Source organism: Nicotiana tabacum, chromosome 18 (assembly GCF_000715075.1).
Source record: "Nicotiana tabacum cultivar K326 chromosome 18, ASM71507v2, whole genome shotgun sequence".
Taxonomy (NCBI): Eukaryota; Viridiplantae; Streptophyta; class Magnoliopsida; order Solanales; family Solanaceae; genus Nicotiana; species Nicotiana tabacum.
In genome coordinates, this window is record NC_134097.1 from 150,551,798 (window position 1) to 150,572,007 (window position 20,210).

At 33.5% G+C, this 20,210-nt stretch overlaps 2 protein-coding genes across 3 annotated transcripts; one reads left to right on the forward strand and one right to left on the reverse strand.

The window, feature by feature from the left end:
- Positions 1-6,442: 6,442 nt before the first annotated feature.
- Positions 6,443-8,781, forward strand: LOC107814477 (protein NLP5). The gene is made up of 2 exons (XM_016639907.2): positions 6,443-7,161; positions 8,146-8,781. The coding sequence occupies exons 1-2, from the start codon at positions 6,561-6,563 to the stop codon at positions 8,556-8,558; spliced, it is 1,014 nt and encodes a 337-aa protein (XP_016495393.1). The 5' UTR covers positions 6,443-6,560; the 3' UTR covers positions 8,559-8,781.
- A 1,772-nt stretch (positions 8,782-10,553) lies between these two features.
- LOC107814476 (serine/threonine-protein kinase Nek6) lies at positions 10,554-17,615 on the reverse strand. Of its 2 annotated transcripts, XM_016639906.2 has the most exons (13): positions 17,100-17,615; positions 16,316-16,382; positions 14,127-14,192; positions 13,720-13,766; positions 13,585-13,630; positions 13,343-13,423; positions 13,140-13,182; positions 13,001-13,050; positions 12,153-12,234; positions 11,925-11,974; positions 11,764-11,837; positions 11,620-11,671; positions 10,554-11,522 (listed from the first exon to the last, which is right to left on the reverse strand). In XM_016639906.2, exons 1-13 carry the CDS (start codon positions 17,222-17,224, stop codon positions 10,617-10,619), a joined length of 1,689 nt encoding a protein of 562 aa, XP_016495392.1. In that variant the 5' UTR covers positions 17,225-17,615; the 3' UTR covers positions 10,554-10,616. The 2 variants fall into 2 exon arrangements, with proteins under 2 accessions (XP_016495392.1, XP_075093582.1); XM_075237481.1 differs by lacking the exons at positions 13,001-13,050; positions 13,140-13,182 and having other exon boundaries at positions 17,100-17,598.
- Positions 17,616-20,210: the final 2,595 nt, after the last annotated feature.

A 20,210-nucleotide genomic window follows, 5' to 3' on the forward strand; every position in this document is an offset into this window, starting at 1 on the left:
AATAAATAAGTCTTTATGTTTATGTGTGATCGTTTTTTAATTCTCAAAGCTCAGTATAAGTTACTCATCTTTATCTAAATTATGTTTCTGCTAGATATTACCTTTGTTTATTTTAAATTTTTTTTGTTATTCTGTATAGTTTTATGTTTTATGTTCATATGCTCGATTATTAGATATCACTCTTAGTATATGGTTAACTTCTCAATTTCTTAACAATTATGATGGATTAAACTGTAAATTCCTAGGAGAAACTGGCTAAGTAAAACCCGAAAACAATTAAGAAGGGTATAAGTGTTTAACCATGGCCGGGGTGAGGTTAAAGAAATAAGAGTTAAGAAAAGTATTAAAATCTTTAAAAGATTGGGAAGAAGAGATGAACAAAGTATATTAAAAAAAGAGTTGTAAAGGGGTAATCTCAGTTCATAATTTAGATAATATGGTAACTATACAAATCTATATAATAAGAGAGAGAGAGTACCGAGTAGGATTTTCACAACATAAGAGTTTAATGGCAAAAAATAATTTTATTGTTAATGTCCAATAATCGTAATAACTATACAAATCCAGAAAGCTTTGCTAGGAGCCTTACTCAAAGTTTGGAAGAATTTATATTAGACATAGAAACTGGATTTTATTCGATAGTAGATTTGGCCGTACATTTTATATATCTACAATACAATAGTAGTATCTGTTCAGATATATATAGAAAACAACTGCATTTGATATTGTTAATATTATCATGCCATCAGTCATATCATCTATATCATCTAAGATATATTTAGAACAACTGCATTTAATATTGTTAATATTATCATACCATCAGTCATATCATCTATACCATCTAAGAAGACGATTTTAATTTTAATTTGGTATTATCTGTGTGTATATATATATATATATATATAATAATAATAATAATAATAATAATAATAATAATAATAATAATAATAATAATAATAATAATAATAATAATAATAATAATAATAATAATAATAATAATAATAATAATAATAATAATAATAAGAAGAAGAAGAAGAAGAAGAAGAAGAAGAAGAAGAAGAAGAAGAAGAAGAAGAAGAAGAGTTCAAAGGTCGAATAGGTCGGGGGTCCAAAAGCTGTATTTTTCTTTGTTAACGCTTGGATGAAAGGAAACGACGAAAATAAAGAAGAAGCCAACGTTATTCAACACTTTTTAATTATTTTTCTTCTTATATTACACATGCTAATTGTGAACTAGAGGCAGATTCAGGATTTAAACTTTATAGGTTTAATCTATAAATTTTTTAGTATTGAGCTCATTTTATTTTTAAAGTTATAAGTTCATATTTACTATTTTTTGCAATAATTAATAGATTTTTTCACATTAATTTTTGCTTCGCATAGAAAGTTGAGTTAGTAACCCATTGGCGGGGGCAGGATTTTTGATAAGGGATTCAAAAGAGAAAAAGTTAAAATATTAGAAGAGTTTGTGGCTAGAGGGAATTGAACTAGTGACTTTACAAAGGTTTTCAACCCTTTGACCACTAAGCTATACTTTTTAGTTGTGTCAAGGGGATTCAAAATATAATATATAGAGGTACATAATATATTTTGCATTATATGTACAGTGTAATTTCCGGCGAAAGGGGTTTGTACCGAATTTAATTAGGTACGGTATTGGTATAGCATTTTAAAAAACCGAATACCGAAAATACCAAATCATACCGATCGACGAATACCCCTACGGCAAAATAGGCATAAATGGAATGTAAGAGGAGAAAAAGTCTGTTGTTGGGGATTTAATCCTTACGTCAATGGAACTTGGTTAAGTTATTATTATATATTATTATATAATGGGTGTATAACTAATGCTTGTATTAATGATGTCCTACAATTGCAAGATAGGATGCATGGAAACCAATTACCATGGCTGAAACTCAAGACTTCAGCAAGTGTATACAAGACTTAAGACTTAGTGAACTGGCTTGAGAAGGTGATTACTATACATGGTCTAATAAACAAGATGGTTGTGACAGGATATGGAGCAGAATTGAAAGGATATTTGGTAATTATGAATGGATAATGCAATGGGGCATATTTCTACTGTATATGAGATGCCTTTCATTTCTGACCATGCACCTATGAGCTTAACTTTTACTGATAATCAAAGTAGCAAGAAGTCCTCATTCAAATTCTTCAATGTCTGGGCTGATCATAAGAGATTCCTAACTGATGTTCAGCAAGTATGGCAACAAAGAGTTCACAGGAAGAATATGCAGGATGTTTGATTGAAACTCAAAACATTAAGACTAGTACTGAGGAAGCTTAATGTTGAGGAGTTAAAGTTCATTAGACAGAAGATAGAGATGTGATGGGTTTTCAATGTCTTTGTCTTATGTTTCTTATGTTTTGATGATCTAACAAACTTATTGTGAAGAACCAGATAGTAAACCTGACCCACATGGTATATATTTCAAATGAATAATGTCCAGTCTGATCTCCAGCAAATGAATGAACAACCACAAGGAGGAACATAACAGGGACCTGGTCACCTGGTCTCTTAGGGTTCTCTGATAGAAGTACAAGTCAGTGACTGTCTGCAGCTATCACAAAGAGGAACACAACAGGGACCGGGTCCCTTAGGGTTCTCTGACAGAAGTACAAGTCAACTGTACAGCTGGAATGTAACAGCAGAAAGTGACTATCTCGCAACTGTTACAAAAGAGGAACACAACTGGGACCTGGTCCCTTAGTGTTCTCTGACAGAAGTACAAGTCAACTTTACATATGGAACGCAATTGCACAAAAGTGACTGTGCAGCAGACAATGCAGCAATCACTTCTCATTGGGAAGAAGCGTGTACCAAGAATTGACATCACTATCCATTATGATGTCTTTTGTGATATAACAACCTGGTGCAAGGCACAACACTTCACTTGTGCATTCAGTGATATTCTCTCAAGCATAACAATGTTCATTCGGCATTGAAGTCACTGGTGTGTCAAGAACAAGAAGACAACTCCACTAAGGATCAGTTTCATAATGAGTTTATGTATATCCGTAGTTGAGTTGTAATCTTGTTACTTGTTCTTAATTGTATCTCCTATTTAGATTTCTTAGAAGCTTTGTCTTAGGAAAACCAAAAATCTGTAAACTTCTAAGTTTATGTTGTGACTAGGATTAGTCATAAGTTTAAAGTCTTTGTAACTAGAAGAGTCACAAAGTGGCTTGTGGTGAGAGCATCACAAGTTAGTTGAAGTCTTTGTAATAGAGTTATTACAAAGTAGTTTGTAATAGTGAGATTGCAAGTTAGTGAAGTTAAAAGCCTACAAGTATAGGTCGTGGTTTTTTTGATCCCCTTGTGTGGGATTTTTCCACGTAAAAATCCCTTGTCTTCTTTACTTATAGTTTTATTAGCATTTTCGGCTTAACCTCATAGAGGACCAGGTACTCTACTGTATGATGGACTCATACAAACTAACAAGATGGCTAGAATTGAACTTGAAAAGGTTCAAAGAAAGATTGATACAAACTGTTCTGAGGAGCTATTGCTGAAGGAGAATGAGCTGGTTCAAAATCTGGAAAAATAGGATCTGATTGAAGAAGGAGATTTGAAACAAAAAGCCAGAGTAAAGTGGATAAAGTTAGGTGATTCCAATACAAAGTACTTCTCAGCTATCATGAAAGAAAGGAGCCAAAGGAAGCAAATACTAGAGCTTAATTCTATCGATTGTAATAGACTAATTGACTCAGAAAGCATCAAAAGGGAGATAGTAGAATTCTATAAGTCACTAATGGGTACTGCTGCTCAATCACTTCCTGCTATTGATAAAATGGTGTTGCACAAGGGACCTAAACTTAATCAATAGCAAAGGATTGATCTCTGTAAGGATGTGACTCTAGAAGAAATTTATGTAGGGCTGTGTTCTATTGGTGATGACAAGGCACCTGGTGTTGATGGATATAATACATGCTTCTTTAAGAAATCTTGGCCAATTATCAAAGATGAAGTCACTGAATCTGTACTGAATTTTTTTTCTACTGGAAAATTGTATAGAGCTATAAACTGCACAACCATCACCTTGGTTCCTAAGGTTAATAAGCCTAAAACTGTAAAAGAGTTCAGACCTATCGCCTGTTGCATTGTGATATACAAAATGATCTCCACGATTCTGGCAACAAGGATACAAGCCATCATTAGTACAATCATCAATGAAGCTCAAGCAGGGTTTATACCTGGGAGAAAGCTTGCAGATAACATACTTCTAGCACATGAGTTGGTGCAGGCTTACTCTAGGAAGAACATTTCTCCTAGATGTATGATAAAGATAGATTTGCAGAAAGCTTATGATTCTGTAGAATGGCCATATATGAAACAAGTTATGGAAGAATTGGGATTCCCTCAATTATTCACATCTTGGGTTATGGAGTGCATCCAGACAGTTAACTATTCTATTATTATTATTATTAATGGTAAGCCAACAAAGCCATTCAATGCTGCTAAGGGATTGAGACAGGGTGATCCAATGTCACCTTTTTTGTTTGCCATAGCAATGGAGTACTTGAGTAGGAACCTGGCTAACCTCAAGATGGTGAAAGAGTTTAAATATCACCCTAGATGTGCCAAACTAGGGATCACTCACCTAAGTTTTACTGATGACTTGTTGTTATTTGCCAGAGGAGATCTGAAGTCAATTCAAGCAATGCAACAGAAGTTTTATCAGTTCACTCAAGTTTCTGGGCTCCAAGCAAATCTCAACAAGAGTGAAGCATATTTTAGAGGGGTTCCTACAGAAAATAGATAGCAAATCCTTCAGTTTTTGGGCCTTTCTGCTGGAACACTACCCTTCAAATATCTAGGTGTGCCTTTGTCTACTAAGAAACTAAGTGTATTCCAATGGCCCCTCATTGACAAAATGACTGCAAATATTACTTCATGGATTGCAAAGACCTTGTCTTATGCTAGGAGAGTACAGTTAGTTCAAAGTGTGTTGTTTGGCATACAGGCTTTGTAGGCACAGTTGTTTATATTTCCAATAAAAGTGATCAAGATTGTGGAGGGTCTATGCATATCATATGTATGGTCGGGAACAAATGAAATCACAAAGAAGGCTTTATTGGCCTGGGACAGAGTATGTCTGCCTAAAGCTGGAGGTGGTCTTAATATCACCAATCTGAAGATATGGAATAAAGCAGCCATTGCTAAGGTTTGTTGTGACTTAGCACATAAACAATACAAGCTATGGATTTGATGAATTCATACATATTATATTAAAAACCAGCAGATGAACACAATGGCAATACCATAAGAAGCTTGCTGGATGGTGAGGAAAGTAATAGAGGCAAAGGAGATACTGGCTGCTAGACAATTCGAACAACATCACAAAAGAAACTTGATCAGACAAATCTACCTACACTTGCTTGGTGATTACAATAGGGTGGAATGGAAAAGTTTGATGTTTGATAATGCAGCAAGGCCAAAAGCAAAATTCACAATGTGGCTTATGATGCATGGAAGATTGATGACATGTGACAGATTGAGCAAATGGAAGATGAATATTGACACACAGTGTGTGATGTTCAGAAGACAAGTGAAAACCAGAGATCATTTATTCATGCAATGTGAATATACTAAGCAAATCTGGAGTAAACTGTGCAACTGGATGCAAAAGCAGTACCTGGGATTAACAGTTTATACAATGGGCAGTAATGTGTGCTAAAGGGAAAACACAACATGCACGGATCTTCAAAGTTGTCTATGCGGAAGTTGCTTATCAAGTTTGGATTAAAAGGAACATGCATATTTTTTTAACAAAAAAATAGAATCTAGAAGCAGATTGCGAAGGAAATAGCTTATGTTGTTAGTGTTCGAGTTACCCCTAAGAACAAGTCTTTTGTGTATAACTTATGTTTCTAGGAAGTAGAGTATGAAGTGTCCATAGATTGACAACAAGCTATGTTAGCTTTGCTATGGTTTTGTAAATTCTACTTGGTGATTAATAAAATAAGTTAGTTACAAAAAAAAAAAAAAAAAAACAACCCAAAATTATATTTATGTCCAAACACAACTCCAATTTTCAAATATCATTTTCACTTGAAATTTTATTTTACTTTTTTTGGAATTTTACAATTCTTATGTCCAAACGCCCACTTAGTTTTGTACTTTTGAATATTTTAATTAAGAATATTACAGTCTATGGTTATATGCACCAGTTAGTATTCAAACAGAATAGACCAAACCAAATAAACCTAAATCAAAAGGAGAAAAATCGAACCATACCGAATTTAATTAGATACGGTAATAATATAGCATTTTAAGAAATTAATACCGAATCGAAATGTTAAAATACCGTGTTGTACAGAATACCCAGGCAAAATAGGCATTAATGGAATGCAAGAGGAGAAAAAGTCTATTATTGCGGATTTGATCCTTACGTCATTGAAACTTGGATAAGTTCTTATTATTATTTTCTTACATAAATACATTTGAATTTTTTCTGTAGCAATCAAACGTGTGGTTGAGTAGTTCCCTTTCATATTTTTCCGCTGTATCAAGAAAAACAACTCATAGGGATTAGGGGATGGGAACAGTACTGGTAATCTTGAGTATTTTCACCATGTTAACAGTGGCGTATGTAGCAGCGGCCAAAATCACAGCTGAAGAGAGTGACTTTTCTCCGTCACCGGCACCTGCGGTGGGAATGGACGCTGGAGCTGGGTTTCAACTAACCCAGTCCAGGGCCATTCTTTTGTCTTGTCTGGTCTTATGTTACCACTATCTTACCGATAGTTTATTTGCCAATCCCGATCCAGACTCATTTGCAGCTTTTGATGCTGATTCAGATCAAAACTTGTTTGCAGATATTATTAATACTTCTCTTCAAGAAGATTGTTTTCCCTCCGAAATGGGCCTGAATAATCAAATACTAGTTGGTATTGACGTTCCTTTGACTTCATCAGTCTTACTACATTCAGAGAAGAGAGGAGAAATTACTACAGAGCCGCCACTGCAGGACAAACAAATGCAATCTGTGCATGTCAATGAAACTACAGTACTACACCGGAATTATTCACGGCAGAGAGCTAGCAAGAGTAAAGAAAAAGATTATTGCAGAATTACTCTTAGTGATTTACAACAACAATTTGGAAAGAAACGTAGTGATGCTGCAGAAAGTTTAGGAGGTAAGCCAGCCGGCCCTATCACTTACAATATTGTTTCATTATAGTGATTAGTACTACTATTGTATTCTCCTATAACTAATTACTTCTTGTTACACGATGTGTTACTATTACCGGTAGTTTTCGCACTATTCTTATAGCTTCGTATTCCTAAATCTTTATTATTACACGTTGTGCCATTTACTTCCGTTGTCTTATTTCCTTGATGCTGTTATTGTTTGTTTTGCCTCTCTGCCCTATTGGAGTAGGGGTAAGGTATGCGTACACATACCCTTCCCAAATCCCACTTTATGGGATTTTAATGTGTAGTTGTTGTTGTTTGTTTATTGTGTCTTTTTCACTGTTCTTGAGCCGAAGGTCTATCGGAAACAACCTCTCTTCCTTCATAAGATAGGGTTAAGTTATGCATACACATTACCCTTCCCAGACCCAAAGTGTGAGATTTCACTGGATTTGTTGTTGTTGTTGTTGTTGTTGTTTCATTATACTGTTGTGCTAAAACAATCCAAAGATAATGTTAATATGGTGTGATATTGTTTGCTTTTGACCAAACCCGCGCATTTTTTCCTAAAAGATCTCACAACATTAAGAGTAATAACTGCTTATAAGTAGCTTATTTTCCTTTCTACTTTCCATGTCGTACTTTGTTGACATCCAACATATACTCTGTAAACATAATCCAAACCAAAGAAGATTTCTGAAAGCTAGCACCTCAAGTTTCTTTGAATGCCTATCGTTTTTTGCATTTCGATCATCTTACTATCTTTTTATGTATGTTGCATTTACATGGTTTCTCGGTGTTGTCCCGTCTTGTTTTCTTGTATTATTATGGTACCTATGCTTTCCTGAGCCGAAGGTCTATTGGAAACAGCCTCTCTACCTCCACAAGATAGGGGTAAGGTCTGCGTACACATTGTTCTCCTCAGACCCCACTATGTGGGATTATACTAGGCATGTTGTTGTTGTTAATCTTTTGTTTTCTTGCAGTTAGTCCAAGTACATTTAAGCGCTGCTGTAGAGCCAATGGCATAGCCAAGTGGTCATGTAAATTGAAAGTGCAGCCACATACAACTCAAAGGGTGGTGGAAAGTATGGCTACATTTCAGAGTGACAACACCATGAGCATAAAGGTGTCTTACAATGGTGTGAAGGTGAGGTTTCCACTCATTCTTTCATCAGGGAAAAATGATTTGGAAGCAGAAGTTGAGACGAGATTTGGAATACAAATTGTAAGTTTTTCTATCATGTACGAAGATGAAGATAAAGATTGGATTCTCATCACTTGCGATTTAGATTTACATCACGGAATGCACACCTTAAAAAATAAGGGCATAACTACAATGAAGATAAACTTAGTAAATCAAATAGAATGTGGTAGAATTCTGAACTCGAATGAATAAAGTTTAAATTCTGGATTCATCTTTGTGTGTTTCCAATATTTAGTATTCGCCAGAGTTTTTCTGTTTTTTTCACCGGATGATGAGAGGTTTTGTAATTTATTCCACTAGATGACAATTTTTTTTTTTTAAGTCAAGAGATCTATCTACTATGGGGTTGTAATTGTTCTCTTGTATTCTTAAGATTGTTCCATATGGTATTAACAACATTAATTCCTAGCAGCAATTAAGCTCTCTTTCTATCTGCTTCAGGTTATCACTTCGAAAAAAAGTGGACATTATTTTGATGTAACTCTTGAAATCACTAATGTTATAATTTACCTGTAACTCTTGAAACCACTAATGTTATGATTTACTGTAGTTTTGCACTATTTTTATAGCTTCGTATTTCTAGATCTTTGTTATTACACGATGTGCCATTTACTTCTGTTGTCTTATTTCCTTGTTCTTCGAGTCATACGACATTGTCGGGCTGTTGTATCCTGGAGGGGACAAGTCAAGAGTATTACCGTTGGACTGGTGAATGCTATCGCAGTAGACTTGAATCTCCTTAAAGAGAGCGAGATATCTGCGCCTCAGCCTGAAGAATATTTTTTTATTTTTCTTCATCTTATTTTTCAACTGTAATTACTTATAATTGCACCAACACAATTCTCGGCTGTCTTTGAGATGCAAAGAAAAACAATAACTAGTCAATCTTATACAGGAGCGGAGCTAGATTCAAGTTACAGCTTCAGTAGAACCCCGTAACTTTAGCCAAAATCCACCTAATATATACATATAATTTATTCAGAATACGGCCTTTTTTAGAATTCAGAACTCATAAACTCAAAATGAGCTGAGATAGAATTCTAAACTCGAAGCCATAAAATTCAGATCTTGGACTGCTTTCGCCCATATCCGTTGCCTGAAGCCTGATTTGATTGGCTTCTGAATCAGCAAAATAAGCTCGCAACTGAGATAGAAAGAGATCAGTTCTACTTCGCAGCGTCAATATCGGCCACTGGTATAGAGATCCCTAGACTTCGCGGCCGGTTTGAATCTGATCATAGTAGTATTTTTCAAGCTTAATATTCTTCAGTACTACCATATATATATATATATATATAGATAAAGGGTGCAAAAAAGGTTCAGAAAATGTCCTAAAAGCTCAAAAAAGGTTCAACATGGATTTAGGTCTACACGTCTTGTTTTATTCTCAATGTCTAACATTTTCTTCTTTTTCTATTTCTGCAATACCTGTCTTTGAAAAGGAAAGGAGACGACCAAGTAACATTTTCTGTTTCTATTTACACGCCAAAACAGAACCGTTCCATATGATGTAAAATTATTCTTGTACAATGACATGACATGTTCAGTGCCACATGATTATAACATTTCTTCTTTATTCTTTTGGGCAGGAAAAAAGTATTTTTGAATAGAAGTAGAAGCACTGTTTTAGTAGAAAAAGTAATTTCTCTGCTTTTGAGAAAAATACACTTAGAAGCAGTTTTTAAAAGTTTAATCAAACACTAATTGCTGCTCAAATGTGTTTTTCAAATTGATTAGCTAAACACAAATTGCTTTTCACCAAAAGTACTTTTTTGAAAATCACTTTTTAAAATAAGTGTCATTATTTCCGGCAAGACTGAATCTAGTTTTATAGTGTTGTATTCTTAGATATCTGTTGTTGCACGTATCTTTATTTGTTCCCATGTCTACTTACCTGGTTGTTGCTACTGTCCGTTTATTACTTCATTTTTACTTCGAGAGTCTCTCGGAAATAGCCTCTCTACCTTCATTAGGTAGGGGTAAGGGTTGTGTACACTTCAACCTCCTCACTTGTGGGATTTCGGTGAGCTTTTTGTTGTTGTTTGTTTTCAAAATAAGCTAATTTTAAAAGCCTGACCAAACATGCTACATGTTTGTTTATTGTTTATTACACATTTACTTCTATTATAAGCACAGAGCTACCTTGTTCTCTTCTTCTCTTTTGAAGCATTTATCTACAAGCATTAATTCAAGATCAATTCAAAAATAAGAATCAAATGCTTACATTTTACAAGAAATTTTTCAAGAAACCTATGCACTCTCAGTTTCCTCACCTTGGTTTTGAAGATTCATTAATCCTTTTGTCAACCAAATTGCAGTTTCTCTAGAAGAAACAGCTTCTTCTCCAAATGGTTTTAGCACACCAGCTAATTCCTCTATCTTATCATGCTTAAGTAACTCTGCACAAAATTCAAGTAATGACTCTAGTGCTTCTGCCCTTTCATTGCTCATACTAATTCCAACATTGTTCTTCCCTTGTAACAAATTCAGTGTAGCCATTACTGAAGTCTCACTCGCTACACGTTTATGACCATCGTGTTTTTCTGCATCCCGATTAGTACTTAGATGATCAATGGCTTTTGCTGCAACTTCATTATATGGTTTTGGTATTCCTGGTTTCTTCAATGTGCATTTATTTTGCTCTTCTGGTTGAGATTTTGCATCTTTCTTGCCCTCGATAGGCCTATGATCAGTCGGTTTATGCTTTTCTTGATCTGTTCCTGCATTTCCCTCAGTTGTGTTATAAACCTCAGCTACGAATTCTTTCGTATCACCTTCATGTTGATCAGTCAAAGTACTTCTTGTGGAGCTTCTTGAATTAGTACTTCCACTTTTTTTGACGGATATGCTTTGGCGTCTTTCATTCTCCGGATTTTCTACTTTCTTGCTCTGAAGGTTAATTTTCTTGATTTTACACGTGTTAGGCGCTTCGCCTTTGAGTTCATGAAGTTCTTCAACTGCAACAATCTTGTCTTGTTTTTTGGCTTGTCTAATTTCCTTCGGAAGCCTTTGATCTTTTCTTAATGTAGGCTTGGAAATTGACTCATTAGTATGTTTTGCTTCTTTGTCAGAAACTACTGATACAAATGCTGGTGGCAAGTTCCGGCATTTAGCAAGGTATGGTTGTAAATGTGGATGCCTCAACAACTCTGCAGCCTGAATTTATTCGACATAAAAAGAATTAAAAATCAGTTATATATGTATATGCAACGTTATTCTGGGATACAACAAAATGCGAATGTGTTAAACTGACCGTAGGTCTGTGCTCGGGGCTTTTTCTTAGCATACTTTTGATCAATCGTTTCCTGGAACGAACAAATCAGTACAAGAAGCTGATGAATTAGTCTAAAACTTAACGTATCGTGAAAATGAGAAATCTATCGGTGTATTGCCTTACAATGTGGAGGAATACATGGTTGGAAGTGGAGAGACTGTTGATCTGTTTATTTTGTTGATCAGTCCAGTCATATCCTGTTTGGTTAACTTCAAATTAAATCCTGTTCTTTCAATGAGTAGAAGGGAAATTGCAGAAGATATATAGGTTCTTATGTAACTTACTGGAGCTCGAAATGCAGGCATATGTGCAGCAATTTCAAACATACAACAACCTGGACAAGCAATTCAGGGTAAAAAAAGAAGTTAAAATAGTATAATGCTATGTTGCTCGAACACTCTAAAAAATGATATCGTACCTGTGTCGGATCCTACTTTTAGAGGATCTGACACGCACCCAACGGTATTTTTGAAGAGTCCGAGCAATATAGGTATAGCGTGATGATTATTTACCTAGAGACCATATGTCTGATTTGTATCCATAGGGTATATCTGCTAGGAGCTCAGGGCACATATATGTTGGAGTTCCCACAATCTATACCAAATTCAAGAATCATAATAAGATTAGTACCACTCAAGGTGCTCCAGTTCTCAATTAGCTATATTAGATGAAATTTAAGTTTTCTTGCATCCCTCTATTTATCTGGTTCATCCGTTATGTTGGTCGCTCATCATAAGGGGAGTTTTGGAGCAACAATAATATTTCCTTTGTGTGACTTATACGTCACGCGTTCGAACTCTAAAATCAGCCACTGATATCTGCATTAAGATAGGATGTCTATGTCACACCTTTTGGGGTGAGGATCTTTCCCCGACCCTATAGAATGCTTCGTGCACCGGGCTGCCTTATTTTTTGAAGATGCACTAGCTGTAGAAAGGCTAAAATGTGGTACATTTTAAAATGCCAATACATCAATAAGAACTATATGAATTCCCATCGACCAAGTCTGGAGTGACTATATGAATTCACACTGATCATATAACTCCGTTTTAGTTTATGTCATGTCAGTATTATACAAAATAAAAATAAAATATACAGAAACTTTCTATATCTTATGGTGGTATATAAAGACCAACAGATGATAAAAGTTATACTAATTTGGAAACAATGGAGCCACAGAACAAAATAACATTATTACTAGAGAACGAGAGGTTACGGCTTCGAGCCGCCTCTTGCAGAAATGCAAGGTAAGGTTGCGTACAATAAACCCTTATGGTCCGGCCCGTCCCCGGACCCCGCGTATAGCGGGGTTTAGTGCACCGGGTTGCCCTACTAGAGAAAGAGAGGGAGGGTTCATTACCGAAGAGGCAAGGTCATCTTTATTCAGCAATTTGGCTAATCCAAAATCACCTGCAAAACATAAATCTCATAAGAAACAGAAAATTTGCAGAATTCTAACATAAAATAGATACCAAAAAGGACTGTTTAATTCTTTTTACCGAGTCTGATTTCGTCGTCTTTGGTAAGGAAAATGTTAGAGCACTGGAGCAAAGCAAACAAATCAAACTGTTAATTCTAATGTAATGATCAATGACAACATAAACAACAACAACAATAACTGTGTCTCAGTTCCAAAAAAGTTGGGACGAACAATATAGGTACCAAAATTTACAAAAAAAAATAATCATAATAAAATTCATACTTTGAGATCTCTGTGAAGAACACGATTGGAGTGAAGGTAATCAAGAGCCAGCAACAACTGAGTCAACCATTTGCAAAGTTTCTATGGGAAGAACAAAATAAGCGTGAGTTAATTAATTCAAGGGTTAATTTAAGTGTGATTAGTGAATTTTATCTATGGTAATAGTAGTGTCACAATTATTTTGTCATATTAAAACAACTAATTTTTACCTACTATAATTGTAAAATCTCATTTTCAATTACCTCTTCAGGGAAAATGGTTCCTCTGGCTTTTCTAATAATTTCAGTCCTGAAAATAAGTACAATAAGATCTATCAACAAAAGAATATAAAGAAAAAAAAATATTCTAATTTACAAAGCCATGTTTGGTAGACTTACATGTCTCCACCTTCACAGTAACTTGTCACAATGCAGACAAAAGAGTCCTAATTCATAACCAAAAAAATTTTAAAACTTCATTAGTTTACTACAGGAAATTAAGTAGGCGTTTGGACATAAAAATTGTAATTTTAAAAAAAAAAATAGTATTTGGAGTTAAGTTGAAAATTAGTATTTGGAATTTGAGATTATATTTGGACATGCATTTCACTTGAAAAAATATTGTAGTTTTGTGAGTGGGAAAAAATGTTTTTCTGAAAATTTGAAAAAATGGTTTTGAAAAATTGATTTTCGAAAAATTTCCAAAACTTGCAAAATTTAATGGATAAATACATTTTTAAGAAAAAATTATTGACAAACGAGGCCTAAATTTACTGAAACATTCACAATGTTTATTAATTGTGTACCTTCTCTACCCATGCATCCTTGTATTCTACAATGTAAGGGTTATCAAGCTTGGCTATCAAATTCATCTGCAAAATTAAACTTAAAGGTCAGATAAGAATAATTACTTGCTCTATTAGATAATTGTTTATAGAAAGACTTGCATGTGTAGAAGAATTTACTTTATAATATACTATGTATTAAAAAGATTGTAGCCTAAGGGATCATGTGGATAGGAACAAGTTATCCCGGATAATAATACGGGAATTAAATAATAACGAGATTATTTAGTGGGTGTATTTTTATTGGGAGATCATTAGTTCATGGGACTAAAAATGGGATATACGGGGTATAATATAAAACATGTGTTTGGTGTATACTAGATAAGATAAACGTTTATTTTCAACTTTAACCTTGAATTTTTTAAAGGACTTTAGGGGAAGAGTCTTGAAAAAGGGTATCTTTGTCGTCATAGTGTTTTATCCTGGAATTAAGTAATCCCCAGATTATTATCTCATCCTCGATGTAGGATAGAATAATACTACAATTGAAATATAAATTAATCCAGATTACTAATTTCGGTTTCAAAAATTCAACCAAATGCGAGATAAAATAATCCTGCATCTAATCCCAAGATTATTATCCCTTGCCTTACTAACCAAACGAGTGCTAAGGTTCTTGTGATGGTCTTTCCATCTTGTCTTTGACCATACTGGAAAAGAGGTATTATCACTTTTAGCCCGTACTAGAAATTATTTATATTAGATAATTGAAAAATTGTATAAAATTTGTATATAACATACAAAAATTTTATATATATACTTCAACTATTATTTTAAAAGCGGATTTACAGAGTCATTTCTCCGTTAGAAAATAAGTGCAAGGACATGGACATTTCTCATTTAATAACATTGAAAGCTATGGCAGAAAGAATAATTACTTGACAGTAAGGAAAAGAAGTTGGAAGTTATTTCTGACATTTATAACCTCTACCAAACATTTTACATCTTAATTTTTTTTATTTCTCATTGTTTGTTTTTATATATTTGACAGAGGTTGTTACACCAGAATGCATTTGGTCAAAGTAGGTCAAGTTAGGTGTGCCAAAATATGAAACATTCCTTGGTAGCAATAATAGGAAAGTTAATTTACCACAGCCATCTACCACTTTTGTGCGAGGAAGAAGAAAGTGAACCATGTTTAAGCTGTAACTTATGCAGGAATTTTCGTTAGCGATGTTAGAAGTAAACAAATAAATAAACTATTATAATAATAAGCGGTATTATTTTTTATATTTATACCTACTATTTTAATTTTATTTTTACTTATACATACAAAGTACGAAAAAGTTTCGACGAAGCGGTGTCAAACAAAGTGCCTACGCTGCTGATGTTAGGTTCTTTTCTCTTTACATATACGTTTAGATCATTTACAAGATAATTAAAAGTAAATTATTATAATAAGTAATATTAATTACAGATAAGATAATGATGATGATGATAATAATAATAATAATAATAATAATAATAATAATAATAATAATAAATTAAATTCTATAATTAGCGTGTCTCGAAACTTTTATCAATATAAAACTTAAAGAAATATAGAACTCCCTCGTGGACAATAATGTTTCCAACTTGTTCTCAGTAATAACCTTTTCTGAACGGCAGGTGGAGGTAGTTATACTAAATCACCAAAAATGGCATAAAAATAAAATAAAATAAAATAAATGAGGAATATAGATCTTTCTGTCCCTAATTAATGGCACTATTTTTTTGTAATTCAGAATAGACTCAAAAGTTGTATCTAGTCTACTAAAGTGAAACCTATTTATTATACAATTCAATACGTTTTAATATTTTACAATTTTAAAAAGACTAACCTGGAACCCACTTCTGGCTATACCAACAACAACAAATAGATTAATAATTTTAAAAGACCCACTCTAACGGGTGTTATTTAAGAACTAGCCCGTGTGTCCTGAATTTTAATTTTTCATTTTAAATTTTTAGGATAAAATTGTTCTAAATTAAAAATTCAGGACAAAATAAATAGTGACTAAATCTAAATAACATTCCTGAAAATGACTATCTGTGTACTTGCCCCGCATTTCGGAACCTGGTTCATTTAAATGTTATACCAAATTTTCTCTTAAGGTTAGTGTTAATTTATAGGAATGCTAGTGTTTAATTTGAAGATTAAAGTGACTAACCTCTTGATGAGCAGTGCGCTTGAACTTTTCTGTCTGTTTAGCCAAGCGGATCTTCTTCATTACATACCTACAGTTTGAGCATAATTGAAAACAATAAATTTCAAAAAATCACAAATCAAACAACCCAAAAAAAAAAAAAACAGACACAGAGAAAATATTTAGTACACTAATGAGCATTGGGTGGAATTCATGGTTATGATTATTCTGTTTGGTTAATGATATGATTGTTAACACATAATTAAGATCTCAAATTTTTAGATGGGATGATCACATAATTCAACATAATATCTGCAGACAAATTAAAAGGCGTGATTTTGCATCTCACCGCCACCTAATATCTAGAAAAAAAATTACGTGCTTAATTAGCCATAAAAAGAATCTAGACATAATTAAGAAAGTAAAAATATATTTTTCTAGTGATTTAATTTTTAGATTAAATTTACTTTTGATCTTTTCTTTGCCTTTTGGTTCGCTAGCTGACTTGCCAGCGCTTGGATTCTCGAACTCTAAGAGCGGATATTGCTAAAGCTCACGGGGCGTATCCGTATTTGGGAGAGTGGGTGCATACTCGAGAAGGAAATAATCTTAAAGAATCTCGAGTGATTAATGAAGAAATATTGCAGAATCAAAAGTGACCCTAATTTACGGTCGGATGAATGAACCGTCGGGAGTTCCTTACTTTTGATTCTTTACACAGAGCATAAGATGTTACACAATTCAACCAATCCACATAGTCAGTTTCATACAAGAAGGAAAAACGAAGAAGAAGAAGAAGAAACATTACTTTCTTTTCTCAAACTTGTGATGAACAAGAAATGCAGCTCCAAAAGCTCCTCTACCAATTTGTTCTATCACTTCATAATCTTCCATCTTTGAATATTCAACTTCATTATTATTTCTCACCTCCATTTCTGCTTTTCTTATTTTTGGACCTTACCTTCAGGCTGAGAAAAAATAGATGTTATTTACGCCATATTTAAATGGTCAAATTTTTTTCACTTAGCCAGTGAATTCCTTTACATGTCACAAGATCATTCAATGGAATTTATGGCTGTTTCAGAAATATCAACAGAAGGAAATGAATTCACAGTAAAACTCAGGTGTGGAGCCAGAGAAAAAAAAACTTGGAATTAGGAGGAAGTAGGGGCTGGGGTGGGTGAGGGAGGTGGGGGGCTGGGGGTAGAAGAGGGACAATAAATAAATCAAGAAATCATGAATGAAACATGACCAAATGAAGAGTAATCAATACACTAGTAGTACATACACATTAGATTTTGAGTAGTTAAAAAGATTGCCAACAAACCAACAAGGTTTTGGTTTTTGTATTTGTGGAACTAGAAGATTCGGCTTAGAACAGAGATAGTATTTTCACCAAGAAAATTTAAAATAAAAAAAAAGTGAATAAATTAATATATATATATATATATATACACACACACTTTTTCTGAGAAAGATTCAGATAAACATGTTCCTCTAGCTCTCCTCCTATTTAGAACATGAAAGACAGGATACTAATTACTCCCTCCTGTCCACGTTATTTGATTTTTTTGTCTTTTTTTTGTATTCCATAATATTTGATTTTTTCAGATATCAAGAAGGAATTATCTTCTTTTTTTAAAAGTTGTCCTTGGAGTAAAGAGCCTAGAAGTATTTGTTATATTTTCAATGAACAAATTAAGATTAATATGATCAATTTTATTATCAATTAATACTAAAAAGTGAATTCCTTCATATGTGTAAAAATAATCAAAAAAATTAATTAAAATGGACATAAAGGAAAATAGTCAAAAAAAAATTAATTAAAATGGGCAGGAAGAAATACTAGTGAAAATAATTTATTTGAGTCACTTATAGTAACAATTAAATATCAGACCTTGTCCTGTATCCTTGAGCTATGTAGAGTATTTATTTCTTCCCGCATTACATTAAATGTGTGGTAGGTCCAACAATTGAGTATTTTCTATTAAAAAATTAGTTTAACTTATGTACGCTTAGGGTGTAATAAATTTTTTGTACAATCAAATCACCTAAAGATGTTAAAACTAATTGTCCACAAATTTAAATTTAATGAATTCGTATTTATGTTCTTATTATTGAACTCATTACAAATTTAAAACTATGCATTCACTAAAAAGCGAATTATATATATTAACTACAAGTCAAATTCTAAAAAAGATTACTACCTAGGAAAGTTGAGAAAAGAAGTTTCTTATTAAATTCTATCAAAAAAGCTCAAGGAAATCATGATGGGAATTAAGAAAAGGAGCCACGCATGTGTAATTGAGAAAAAGGAGGGAAGATTTGAGGCAAAAGCAAAGTGTGCAAGAAGAGTTGGGACACATATGCGAAAAGGCACTTCAGCTAAATTATAATTGAAAGAGAAGGACCACCGATTGATATGGCGAAATAGACGAGATCTTTTCGTTCTTAATCAGATTTCGAATTCGAATTTCGGAAATGAAAAATTTCTTGATAAAAAGTGTTTATTTCTTTAGTATCAATATGGATCTGAATTAGTCGAAAGAGCTATGGATATCCAATACCAAATGTTTGAATAAAGAAAAAGTTGAAAGAGAAGGAGCAACCATTGCTTTTGCTTATGTTTTCAGATTTTTGGGATACTTATAATCATTATTACCTTAGCATGTGGTTGGAAGGGTGGGAAGAGTGGACTGAGATGATGCCTTTTTGGACATAAAATACGTTTATACAGCTAAAAATAATTATATTTCTACCTAAAACGTAGTATAATACTGAGTTTTACTTTAACGGAAAGTTAGTCGTTAAAGTAAAATGCAGTATGCGTTTTACAACAATTTGAGCCCACCAAATAAGTGTTCTGCAGCACTGACAATTTGTTTGTTAGTGTAAAACGTATTATAATACTATATATTACTTAAACGTAGTATTATACTGTATTTTACACTAATTTTTGGACCCACCAATAAGTGTTCTACGGATAACTGACATAACAATAATTCAAATACATAAAACATGGTATTATACTGTGTTTTACATAAAAAAAATTCTGCACCCCAAGCTACGACTTGCCTTATTTAAAGGCATTAGAATTTTATGAAAATCCATTCAAAACTTTCCTTCAAACTTCCGTTCATACATCTCTTCTTCTTATCAAGCATTTTTTTTATAATGTTTGAAGAGCCAAAAATAAGGATTTCATTATATTCGAGAGGTGAGGTTGTAATGGAGAATAACTCTGTGAGGTATAGTTCACCTCTATAGTGTCATGTTAAATTGTCACTTACAATGGAGTACGATAAATTGGTATCGTTGTTATGTAAAAAAATGAGTGTGAGGAAACATTCGGTGAACCTTAAAATAACCGGTAGATTTCTGTATTCTGTAACTCCGCAGGGGTTTGCTTATTATTCTGAGTTTAACATCGAAGATGATGAAACTCTTAGAGATTTTTTGCGGATTCCGGATGAATACAGTGAATTTATTGTAATAAAATTATTGAAAATGTACGTCAAGGTTGAAGACGTTCCCAATAATGAGGGTGTGCATAGTAGGGATAACCCCCAGTTATCAGATGGTTATTTTGGAGCAGTTTTGGTCGGACAGATTCGTGATGAAAGAACTTGCCTTGATTTAAACTTGTCACCATCGATGAATGAGCAGCCGCAAAATAATTTTTCGACTTTATATAATCCACAAGACGACTGGTAAATTTCAATTTTTCTACGCTTTAGCGATGTTTATTATATGTTTGAATTGGATTTGTATTAACACTCATATTTTTCATAGGGGGTACCATCCGGATATGAATTTTACAAGTTATGACCCCGCTCCTAGTTGGAATATGTGTAGTTCTGGCGTGTTGGACCACGGTGGTCTATCCGGGAGTCATCACCAACAAGAAAATATCCATTAT